Source organism: Saimiri boliviensis, chromosome X (assembly GCF_048565385.1).
Source record: "Saimiri boliviensis isolate mSaiBol1 chromosome X, mSaiBol1.pri, whole genome shotgun sequence".
Lineage (NCBI taxonomy): Eukaryota > Metazoa > Chordata > Mammalia > Primates > Cebidae > Saimiri > Saimiri boliviensis.
Window position 1 is genome coordinate 37458859 of NC_133470.1, and position 13286 is coordinate 37472144.

Genomic DNA, 13286 nt, shown 5'->3' on the forward strand with positions numbered 1-13286 from the left:
TGTGCCACTGCACTCCAGCCTGGGTGACAGAGCAAGACTACATCAAGAAGGAAGGAAGGAAGGAAGGAGAAAGAAAGGAGAGAGAACGAGAGAAAAAGAAAAAGAGGGAAAGAAAGGGGAGAGAAAGAGAAAAAGAAAAAGGAGAGAGAAAGAGAGAAAGAGAATGAAAAGAAAGAGAGAAAGCAAGCAAGCAAGCAAGCAAGCAAGCTGGCAGGACAGGTATGGGAAGGTAGTCCCCTGCCTAGAGGCTGGGGCTCAGAGCAGACATCCTCTTTTGAGGATGACACTGACTTTTGTGGGCAGTGGAGATGAACAGAAAGCCCACAACCCAGGCAGAAGAGGACTAGGTAAGCTGCCCTACCTCCTGCTAGAAATAGTAAGGAAGAGGCTATGCCAACCCCCCTCACCTACACCCCCAGCCCTACCAGAAGTTCTGAGAGCAACCAACCTGGACAGAGAACTGCAGTACAGTGTTTCTAAACTCACATGGTGGACCACGTGGCGGAACACATGGCTTCCTTTGACCCCTTCAGACCCACCCCACCCTTCTCCACCCACTCTGTGCTCCTAGAGGCGGGCCTGGATGAACTCCATCAAAGGGTTCCTATGCCCTCTGCCTTCCAGTTGACCTTGGCCGCCAGCAGGAGGTGGGAAACCAAGAGGAGAGAGGTCAGAGTATTTATTTCCCCCAAATACCTCCTTGAGAGCTGGCTGGCTGTGTCCCTGGACCAAAAGCTACAGCTCCTGTCAAGAGGCCCTCCTCACGGGATTTTCTCTGTCAAGTTTCCAGAGATTGCTTCCTCCTTCTGCGCCTTCTGGCCTGTGGTTTCCCTATACCCTGATATTCCTTTGTAAATAGTCTCTTTATTAAACTCTTCTCAATTTACCTAATCTGAGGGTGCCATCTGTTTCCTGCCAGGACCCGGAATGATACAGATGGCTTGTCTGACAGGACCTATTGATGGAGAGTTCAAGAAACCCTTATTATTCCAGGCAGAGGTGGGGCAGCCTGCATTTAGCTGGAGGTTACTAAAGGTGCATGAAATGAAGCCAGGAACTTGAGCTCTTTGCGGGTGGAGACTGTCTTACTGGCTTTGCAACACCAGCACTATGGCAAAGTCCATCTGTCAGTAGGGAGCCTTCTAAGAGCAGGCTTCGTCTCCAGTTCAGGAACACTTTTCTGTTTTAAAAGGGTCTCTTTCTCAAATAGTGATGTCCCTGAGAGGTTTTGCTTTGAATGATTTTCTGCTGAGATCAAAACAATCCATGAGTGGCTGAGTGCAGTGGCTCATCACTGTAATCCCAGCACTTTGGGAGGCCAAGGTGGGAGCATCACTTGAAGCCAGGAATTTGAGACCAGCCTGCTCAACATGGCGAGACCCTGTTCCTACAAAACATAAGAAATTAACCAGACTTCATGGCATTTATATGTAAGTATATAGATATACACAAATAGATAACTTGACGAAGATTGGAAGACACATGTTGGGGCATTGGGGTTAGAGAATAATTTTTTTCATTAAATTGTTAATTTCTTCTCTTTTTTTTTTTGAGACAAAGTTGTTTTTTTTTTTTTTTTTTTTCTTGAGATGGAGTTTCGCTCTTGTTACCCAGGCTGGAGTGCAATGGCGCGATCTCGGCTCACTGCAACCTCCGCCTCCTGGGTTCAGGCAATTCTCCTGCCTCAGCCTCCTGAGTAGCTGGGATTACAGGCACACGCCACCATGCCCAGCTAATTTTTTGTATTTTTAGTAGAGACGGGGTTTCAGCATATTGACCAGGATGGTCTCGATCTCTTGACCTCGTGATCCACCCGCCTCGGCCTCCCAAAGTGCTGGGATTACAGGCTTGAGCCACCGCGCCCGGCCCTATTTTTTTTTTTTTTTTCCTTTAGAGACGGGGTTTCACCGTATTGGCCAGGCTGGTCTGGAACTCCTGACCTTGTGATCCACCCACCTTGGCCTCCCAAAGTGCTGGGATTACAGACGTGAGCCATCAAGCCCGGCTTAAATTGTTAATTTCATGAAGTTATTCTTATGATACATGAAAGTGAAGGGAAAAACATAAAATAAGTATATATATGAAATTGGACAAAACACTCCCTTACCAGCCTCCTTTCCCTCTTCTATATACTAAGAAGATACATAGTCTCTTCCATTCCACTTCATTCCAGATTATACAAAATGTGATTCTAAACTGTTAAAATGAGTCCTATGTGAATACAGAGAAAGAGGCAGAAAAAAAGACACAGAAGTTTTGATTATTTTAACATGTCCATAAACATCAAGAAATAGGAGTAGTTGTTTTTGTTCCCACTGGGGACTGTGGTGAGTGAGGTTTTGTCTGTCTAGCTTACTTTCTCAATCCTTCCTCTGGGTCACTTGAAGATCCCCTCCCTGACTCCACATGACTATGGTGGGTAGGCCAATCAGTGTCCTTTCCCGCCCTTGACATTTAATCGTTGGAAGACTAAACTAGAGCCAATCAGATTCTTCTCTAAAATTGATACATGGACAGGTGGACAAACAAGGTCCCTTTCTTCTGGGGCTGCCAAATCTTTCTGCCTGTTACTTGGGTGACCTTAGACAAACAGTTTAACTTCTTTGAGCCTCAATTTTCTCACCTTAAATGAGGTTAATAATACAATCTATTTCATAGGCATTTGTAAGAATCAAATGACATGAAGCATGAGAAAGGTTATTATAACTTTAATGTGTTTTATAATATTAATAAATGAATTGTTATTAAACATAAGTCAAATTATATGACAAATGAATTCATTGTAAGGTACTGGTCAATGACATCTTAAGACATTAAATCTTCCAGGGGTATTTACATGTTTTAAAGGGGCCCATTATATAAAGCACAAAGATAGAGAGCACTAATCTATACTGGCAGAAATTAGGATAGTGGTTAACTTTGCAAGGGTGGGGGGCTTGTGATCAGAGGGAACATACGGAAGTTTCTGAAAGGTGTTGGTTGTGTTCTGTTTCTTGATCTGGGTTCTAGTTACACGGGTATAATGTTGGTAAAGCTTCATTGTCCTGTATGCTTAATATATGTGTCCTTTTCCATATGTATGGTATGATTTAACAACAAGTCTTTAAAACTTGGAAATTTCTGCTTCCAAGAAGATGGAGTTGGCATGCTTTTCCTTACTCCTCCTATTAAGTACAATGAAAAACTCTGGACATTATATATGAAATAAACATAAGAGGACTTTGAAAGGTGGCACTTTCTTTGAAAGGAGCAGACTTTGCAGAAGATGGCACTTGGAAATATCAATAAGTGTAGACCAAAAAAAAAAGCCTAACAAAAGCTGTTCTATCTGGCCAAAGAGCCAAGAAAGGAGAAACACAGGAAAAGAGAAAACTTTTAGACAGAAGCTGCTCTGCCCTGACTAAACACCATAGGAGGAGGGTAGCACCATCCTCATTCATACTAGTAGAGGCCAACTGGGGAGCCTAGAATTCCACCTTTGCCAGGCTATAACAATGTGCCCTCACTCATCCACTGGGATATCTTCAGAGAAGGCCAAATATGGAGCTAGTCCTTTTATCCCTGCTGGGTAGTGATGAGGAAACCACATAGGGAACCTGCACTTCTAGCCCTCATCCTTGCTTGGGCAGTATCAGAAGAAGCCTAGTAGAGAGTCAGGACTTCTACCATTGCTCAGCAGTATTTATGCCATCCTCTTCCTGGGGTGTCAGCAGAGGCCTAGTGGGGAGCCTGAACTCCCACCCCACCCAGCAATAATAAAGAACACCTCCCCCCACCGAGATGTCAACAGAGGCTGAATAGACTTTCTATGCTGACCTAGCAGTAATGAGGGATCACCCCACCCCCTTCCCTTGCCAATGCAGTGGCCAAAAAGCCAGCTAAAACATCAGGTTTAAATAAGATACAGAGTCATAACGTAATACCCAAAATGTCCAAGTTTCAATAAAAAAAATCACTCATCACACTAGAAACAAGGAAAATCTTAAACTGAGTAAAAAAAGATAATCTTTAGATGCCAACACTGAGATGAACCGTGAGACAAAATTTCCTGACACAAATTTTAAAGCAGTCATCATAAAAATAATGCAAAGAGCAATTACAAGCACACTTGACACAAATGAAAAATAGAATAAATAAATAAATAGTGCCTCTGGAACATGTAGCACTTTAACAAAAGATCTAGCATTGGTATTACTGAAGACCCAAAAGGAGAGAACAGAGAGGGTAGGGCTAAGAAAGTATTCAAGGAAATAATGGCTAAAAACACCCCAAATTTGGCAAAAGACATACACCTAGAGATTCAAGAGGCTGAGTGAACTCCAAACAGAATAAGCCCAAAGAAACTCAAACCAAGACACATATAATCAAACTTCTGTAAACTAAAGACAAAGAAAAAATTATGAAGGCATCAAAAAAGAAATTATACCTTATGGCAGGAGAAAAACAACCAAATAACAGGATTTCACATTAGGAAACAGAGTAGAAGGAAGTGGTACAGTATCTTTCAAGTACTAAAATAAAAGAACTGTCAACCTACATTTCCTTTTTTTTTTTTTTTGAGATGGAATCTCACCCTGCCACCCAGGCTGGAGTGAGTGCAGTGGTGTGATCTCTGCTCACTGCAATCTCCACCTCCTGGGTTCAAACGATTCTCCTGCCTCAGCCTCCCGAGTAGCTGGGACTACAGATGTGTGCCACAACACTTGGATAATTTTTGTATTTTTCATAGAGATGGGGTTTCACCACGTTGGCCAGGCTTGTCTTAAACTCCTGACCTCAAGTGATCCAGCCACCTTAGCCTCCCAAAGTGCTAGGATTACAGGCATGAGCCACTGCATCCAGCTTCAACCTGCATTTCTATATCCAGTGAAAATATCCTTCAGAATGAAGGGAAAATCGAGACATTCTCAAATATAGGGGAACTAAAATAATTTGTTACCAGCAGATCTACTCTAAATAATGGCTAAAGAAAGTTTATTAAACAAAAAGGAAATGATAAAAGAAGTAACCTTGGAACATGAGAAAGGAAGAGAGAACATGATAAGCAAAATATCTGGGTAAATACAATAGACTTTCCTTCTCCTCCTGGGTTTTTAAATCATATTTGACAGTTTAAGCAAAAAATATAACACTGATATAGTTTTAAATGGCTCTGGAAAAAATCAAGACAATTATATAAATGGGGGAGAATAAATAGACATAGAGGTAAGACTGCTACCTTTCACTGAAACTGGCAAAGTGATGACACAAATAAACTGTGATCTATATGTATGTATAATGTAATTCCTAGAGAAACCAATAAGAAAACAACATAAAAAGATACACTAAAAAACACTATAAATCAATATGGAAGGCAGGAGAAAGAAAATAGAAAATGAAAAAGAGAAATAACAAACAGAAAACAAGAAATAAAGTAGCAAATATAATTATATTTAATGTAAATTGTCTAAATACACTAATTACAAGACAGAAAGTGGCCGAGTGGACCAAAAAGCACGAACCAGTTATATACTGTCTATAAGAAACTCATTTCACTGCTGGGCACGGTGGCTCAAGCCTGTAATCCCAGCACTTTGGGAGGCTGAGGCGGGTGGATCACGAGGTCAGGAGATCGAGACCATCCTGGTCAACACGGTGAAACCCCGTCTCTACTAAAAATACAAAAAATTAGCTGGGCATGGTGGCGCGTGCCTGTAATCTCAGCTACTCAGGAGGCTGAAGCAGGAGAATTGCCTGAACCCAGGAGGTGGAGGTTGCGGTGAGCCGATATCGCGCCATTGCACTCCAGCCTGGGTAACAAGAGCGAAACTCCGTCTCGGAAAAAAAAAAAAAAAAAAAAAAAAAAGAAACTCATTTCAGATGTAATGATAAAGGCAGATTGAAAGTAAAAGGATGGAAAAAGATATATAATATAAACATGAATCACGATAAAATAGGAATAGCTCTATTATATCAGATAAAGTAGACTACAAAGGAAAGCAAGTTACCAGAGACAGAAAGGGACATTATATAATGATAAAAGGGTCAGTACACCAAAAGAACATAGCACTCCTATATGTGTTTGCACTAAGTAACAGAGCAGCAAAATATGTGACTCAAGATCTGATACAGCTGAAAGCAGAAATATGCAAATGCACAATTAGAGACAGCAACCTCCCTCTCTCAACTGATAGTACAACTAGCCAGAAAATCAGCAAGGATATAGAAAAACTCAACAATATCATCAACCAACAGGATCTAATCAACATTTATAGAATACTCTACTCAACAACAGCAGAATATACCTCAAGAATTTAGAAAAATGGGCCCTGGTAGTGGCTATAAGAAAAAAGAATTTAGAAAAAGAAAAGCAAAATAAACCCAAAGCAAACAGAAGGAGATGCATAATAAAGATAAGAGAAGAAATCAATGAAATTGAAAACAGTAAAACAATAGAGAAAAATCAATAAAACACAGAGCTGGCTCTTTGAAATCATCAGTAAAATTTATAAACCTCTAACAAGATTGACAAAGAAAGAAAGAAAGAGAAAAGATATAAATTACCAATATCAGAAATGAAAAAGGGACTATCACTATAGACCCTGCAGACATCAAAAGGAAAATAAGGGAATCCCATGAACAACTCTACATATAAATTTGACCACTTAGAGGAAATAGACCAATTAATCAAAAATAACAAACTAAAACAACTCACCCAATATGAAATATATAATTTGAATTTTTATATGTTAAGGAAATTGAATTTGTAATTTAACCCCACCCCCAAAAAGAAATATCAGATGATTCCACTGGAAAATTCTACCAAATTTAAAAGAATTAAACTAATTCTAAACAATCTCCTTTAGAAAATAGAAGAGGATGGAACATTTTTCAATTCATTTTGTGAAGCTATTATCCTGGTTAAAAAAAAAAAAATTAGAAAAAGACGGCACAAAAAAAAGATATTAAAGGCCAAAATTCCTCAATATACATACAGAAGTTCTTAACTAATATTAGCAAATAAAATTCAACAATATATAAAAAGAATTATACAACATGATAGACTTTATTCCAGAGGTACAAGCCTGGTTCAATTTGCTAAAACTACTTAATATAATTCACCATATTACTAAGCTAAAGAAGAAAACTCATATGACCATATCAATTGATGAAGAAAAAACATTTGGAAAATTTTAATACCCATTTATGATAATCATAAAACTCTTAGCAAACTAGGAATAGAAGAGTTTTTTTTTTTTTTTTTTTTTTTTTTTTTTTTTTTTTTTTTTTTTTTTAAGACAGAGTCTTGCTCTGTCGCCCAGGTTGGAGTGCAGTGGTGCAATCTCAGCTCACTGCAACCTCTGCCTCTCGGGTTCAAGCAATTCTCCTGCCTCAGCCTCCCGAGTAGCTAGGATTATAGGCATGTGCCATTAAAAAAAATACATTTTTTATTTTGTATTTTTAGTAGAGACAGGGGTTTCACCATATTGGCCAGACTGGTCTCGAACTCCTGACCTTGTGATCCACCCGCCCCAGCCTCTCTGAAAGTGCTGGGATTACAGGCATGAGCCACCATGCCTGGCCCTAGAGGATAACTTTTTCAACTTGATAAAGAGCATCTACAAAAACTCTACAGTTAATATACTTAATGATAAAAGACTGAATGCCTTCCCCTTAGGAGAGGGAAGAAGCCAGAAATGCCCACTCTCATTACTCTTAGTCAACATAGTACTGGAAGTTCTAGCCAGCACAGTGAGGCAAGAAAAAGGAATATAAGGAATACAGATTAGAAAGAATTCTTTCAAACTGTCCCTATTTGTTGATGGCATGGTAGTATATGTAGAAAATCCTACGGGATTTACAAAAATACACACACACACAAACTGCTAGAACTGACAAATGACTTCAGCCAAGACAGTGTTCAAGAAAAACATTAAAAATCAATTGTACTTTTCTATACTGGCAAGGAACATGTGAATATTTTCACAATTGAAAACAAAATATCATTTACAATCATTCAAAACAAAACATAACATTCTCCAAAGAAGATGTATAGATGGCCAATAAGCACATGAAAAGATGTTCAATATCATTAATCATTTGAGAACTGCAAATGAAAACTACAATGATATAACACCTCACACCTATTAGGGTGGCTTCTATTTTAAAAAACAGAAAGTAGGTCAGGCACAGTAGCTCGCGCCTGTAATCCCAGCACTTTCAGAGGTCGAGGCAGGTGGATCACCTGAGGTCAGGAGCTCGAGACCAACCTGTCCAACATAGTGAAACCCCATCTCACTAAAAGTACAAAAATTAGCCAGGCATGGTGGCACGTGCCTGTGGTCCCAGCTACACAGGAGTCAGAGGTAGGAGAATCACTTGAACCTGGGAGATGGAGGTTGCAGTTACCCAAGATCATACCACTGTACTCCAGCTTGGGCAACAGAGGGAAATTCTGTCTCAAAAACAGACAAACAAACAAAAAACAAAACAACAACAACAAAAACAGAAAGAATCAGGTGTTGGTGAGGATGTGGAGAAATTGGAGCCCTTATGTGCTGTTGGTGGGAATGTAAAATGATACAGTCACTGTGGAAAACAGCATGGTGGTTCCTTTAAAAATTACAAATAGAATTGTCATATGATTCAGCAGTTTTATTTCTGGGTATATACCCAAAAGAACTGAAACCTGAAGAGATATTTATATACTCATGTTTATAGCAGCATTATTCACAAATGCTAAAATGTAGAAGCAATCCAAGCGTCCCTCAACAGATAGATGGGTAAGCAAAATGTGGTCCATCCATTACAATGAAATATTATTCAGCCTTAAAAAGGAAGGCAATTCTGGCATATGCTACAACATGGGTGAACCTTGAAGACATTATGCTAAGTGAAATAAACCAGCCATAAAAAGATAAATAGTATATGATTCTACTTATAGGAGATACTTAGAATAGTCAAAATTGTAGAAAAAGACAGAATGGTAGCTGCCAGGGGCTGGGAGAATCGGGAAGCTGGGAGTTGTGTTTAATACAATGTTTCTGTTTCACACAACGAAAAGAATTATGGAGATGGAAGTTAATGATGATTGCACAATGTTATGAATGTATTTAATGCCACCGAACTATACACTTAAAAATGGTTAAGGCCGGGCGCAGTGGCTCACACCTGTAATCCCAACACTTTGGGAGGCTGAGGCAAGTGGGTCACTTGAGTCCAGGAGTTTGAGACCAGCCTGGGCAACATGGCAAAAACTTGTCTTTACAAAAAATACAAAAATTAGCTGGGTGTGGTGGTGTGTGCCTGTGGTCCCAGCTACTAGGTTGGCTGAGGTGGGAAGATAGCTTGAACCCAGGAGATAGAGGTTGCAGTGAGCTGTGATCGTGCCACTGCACTCCATCCTGGGCCACAGAGCAAGATCTTGTCTCAAAAAAAAGGTTAAAATGATAAATTTTATGTATATTTAAACACAATAAAAATGAAAAAAAACATATATAGGACTTATATGGTGAAAACTACAAAAATGTTGATGAAAGAAAAAGATTTCAGTATCTGGAGAAATATACTGTGTTCACAGATGGGAAGATTCAACATAGTAAGTACATCAATTGATACACAGATTTAATGCAAATACTATCAAAATCCCAGCAAGAATTTTTGCAGATATACATAAGACTATTCTGAAATTTGTATGGAAAGGTAAGGAACTAGACTAGTGAAAACAATATATATATTTTTTGAGATGGCGTTTCGCTCTTCTTGCCCAGGCTGGAGTGCAATGGCACAATCTCGGCTCACTACAACCTCCACCTCCTGGGTTCAAGCAATTCTCCTGCCTCAGCCTCCCAAGTAGCTGGGATTACAGGCATGTGCTGCCACGTCTGGCTAACTTTTTGTATTTAGTAGAAACAGGGTTTCACCACGTTGGTCAGGCTGGTCTTGAACTTCTGATTTCAGGTGATCCACCTGCCTCAGCCTCCCAAAGTGCTGGGATTACAGGTGTGAGCCACTGCTCCCAGCCTCAATACAAACAAAATTTAAAGAAGAATAAAGTGGAAGGAATTACTATACCAAATTTCAAGACTTATCATATAGCTACAGCAATTAGGACTTTGTGTTATTGGTGGAGGGAAAGAGACATAAATCAATAGAATAGGACACAGAACCCATAAATAGACCCACACAAGTATGGTGAAATGGTCTTTGACAAAGTGCAAAACAGCTAAACGGAGAAAATAAAGATTTCTTAACAAATGATGTTGGAGTAATTGGACATCCACAGGCAAAAAATAAAACTTGACCTAAATCTTACTCTTTATGAACAATTAACTCAAATGGATCACCAACTTAAACGTAATACATGAAATGAGAAAACCTTTAGAGAATAATACAGGTGAAAATTGTCAGGGTTCAGGAATAGGCAAAGGGATCTTAGACTTAACACCAAAAGCACAGGTCATAAGTGAAACATTGATAAGTTGGACCTCATCAAAATTTAAACATTTTCCTCCAGTAAAGATTCTACTAAGAAGATGAAAAGACAAGCTACAAATTGGGAGAAAATACTTGTAAATCAATTATCCAACAAAGGACTGGTACATGGAATCTATAAAGAACTCTCAAAACTCAATAATTAAAAAAAAAAAAAAAAAAAAAAAACTGACTGGGCACAGTGGCTCACACCTGTAATCCTAGCATTTTGGGAGGCTGAGGTGGGAAAATCGCTTAAAGCCAGGACTTTAAGACCAGTCTGGGCAATATAGTGAGACCCTATCTCTACAAAAATTTTTAAAAATAATCAGGTATGCTGGTGTGCACTGTAGCCCCAGATACTCCGGAGGCAATGACAAGAAGATTGCTTGAGCCCAGAAGGTCAAAGCTACTGCACTCCAGCCTGGATGACAGAATGAGACCCTGTTTCTAAAAAAAAAAAAAAAAGAGAGAGAGAAAGCAAGAAAAAGAGAGAAAGAAAGAAAGAAAGAGAAGAGAAGAAACAAAGAAAGAAAGAAAGAATGAAAAAAGTTATATACTGCATGATTTCATTTGTATAACTTTTCTTGACAAAAATCGTAGAAGTGGATACCAGATTAGTGGTTGCCAGGGGTCAAGGTAGGATGGGAGAGGAGTATACCCATAAAGGGCAACATGAGGGAATCCTTGTGAGGATGGAAAGGTTCTGTACCTGTATTGACAATGTAATAGCGTCAATATCCTGCTTGTGTTATTGTACTAAAGTTTTTCCAGATATTACCATTGGGGAAACTGGGTAAAGGATACATGGAAGTGTCTCTATACTTTTTCTTACACCTGCATGTGAACCTATAATTATCTCAAAATGCTTGATTGATTAATTTTTATTTTATTTTGAGATGGAGTTTTGCTCTTGTTGCCCAGGCTGGAGTGCAGTGGTGCCATCTCAGCTCACTGCATCCTCCACCTCCTGGGTTCAAGCGATTCTCCTGCCTCAGCCTTCTGAGTAGCTGGGATTACAGGTGCCTGCCACCACTCCCAGCTAATTTTTTCTTTTGTATTTTCAGTAGAGATGGGATTTCACCATGTTGGCCAGGCTGGTCTCAAACTCCTGACCTCAGGTGATCTGCCTGCCTCAGCCTCCCAAAGTGCTGGGATTATAGGTGTGATAAAATGCTTAATTTAAAAAGAAATGGGCCTGGCATGGTGGCTCACACATATAATCCCAGGAGGATCATTTGAGCCTAGGAGGTTGAGGCTGTAGTGAGCCATGATTGTGCCACTACATTGCAGCCTGGACAATGGAGCAAGACTCTGTCTCAAAAAATAAAATAATAAAATAGTAGAGGGGACTCTCTCTTCCTCAGTGCTGACTGCAGAGGTGGCAGTCATCTCCTCCTTGGCATCACAGCTGCCCTCAGACCCCTTATGAAACTCAAGATTGTCAAAAAGAGGACCAAGAAGTTCATTCTGCACCCATCACACCAATATGTCAAAATCAAGCCTAACTGGCAGAAACCCAGAGATATTGACAACAGAGTTTGTAGAGAGTTCAAGGGCCAGATCTTGATGCCCAATGTTGGTTATGGGAGCAAGAGAAAAACAAAGCACATGCTGCCCAGTGGTTTCCGGAAATTCCTGGTCCACAAAATCAAGTTGCTGGAAGTGCTGCTGATGTGCAAGAAATCTTACTGTGCTGAGATCGCTCACACTGTTTCCTCCAAGAACCGCAAAACCATCATGGAAAGAGCCACTCAGCTGGCCACCAGAGTCACCAACCTCAACGCCATACTGTGCAGCAAAGAAAATGAATAGGCAGCTCATGTGCACATTTTGTGTTTAAAGAAACTGTAAAAACTGCCAAAATGTGTGTGTGTGTGTGTGTGTGTGTGTGTGTGTGTGTGTAGTAGAGGGGGCTGGGCGTGACAGCTCATGCCTGTAATCCCAGCACTTTAGGAGACCGGGGCGGGCAGATAACCTGAGGTCAGGAGTTCGAGAGCAGCCTGGCCAACATGGCAAAACCCCATCTCTACTAAAAACACAAAAATTAGCCGGGCGTGGTGGCACGCACCTGTAATCCCAGCTATTCAGAAGGCTGGGGCAGGAGAATCGCTTGAACCATGGAGGTAGAGGTTGCAGTGAGCGGAGATCGCACTACTGCACTCCAGCCTGGGTGACAGAGTGAGACTCCGTCTCAAAAAAATATATATATAGTAGAGGGGTTCCTAACGAGCAAAAACCCTATGAGACTAAGAGGAAAAGCATCTAATGGTGTGACTTCAGGCATGGTGACAAGTCACTAGAAGAGGAAGAGAGGTGCACCCTTTGCCATTTTCTTTCTTTCTTTCTTTCTTTTTTTTTTTTTTTTTTTTTTTTTGAGACAGAGTCTTGCTCGGTTGCCAAGTGCCAGGCTGGAGTGCAGTGGTGCGATCTTGGCTCACTGCACCCTCCACCTCCCAGGTTCAAGCAATTCTTCTGCCTCAGCCTCCTGAGTAATTGGGACTACAGGTGTGCGCCACCATTCCCAGCTAATTTTTGTATTTTTAGTAGAGACGGGGTTTCACCATGTTGGCGAGGATGGTCTCGATCTCTTGACCTCGTGATCCACCCGCCTCGGCCTCCCAAAGTGCTGGGATTACAGGTGTGAGCCACTGCACCCGGCCTTGCCACCTTCTTTAAAGTCAATCCTAGCACCTGATATAGAGAGATGTTAGTATTTACCTACAATTGATTTAAGGAAAATTATTCCCCATTACCCTCTGTAAAATTTGCAGTCATCATCAATAAAGATAAGACAGGAGTTTGACTCTTAGCCCCAAACATAAAGGACTTCA

At 40.4% G+C, this 13286-nt stretch overlaps 1 protein-coding gene across 1 annotated transcript; it reads left to right on the forward strand.

Moving 5' to 3' along the window:
* Nucleotides 1-486: 486 nt before the first annotated feature.
* Nucleotides 487-12267, forward strand: LOC101049649 (uncharacterized). The gene is made up of 2 exons (XM_074391552.1): nucleotides 487-851; nucleotides 11820-12267. The coding sequence occupies exons 1-2, from the start codon at nucleotides 487-489 to the stop codon at nucleotides 12265-12267; spliced, it is 813 nt and encodes a 270-aa protein (XP_074247653.1).
* Nucleotides 12268-13286: the final 1019 nt, after the last annotated feature.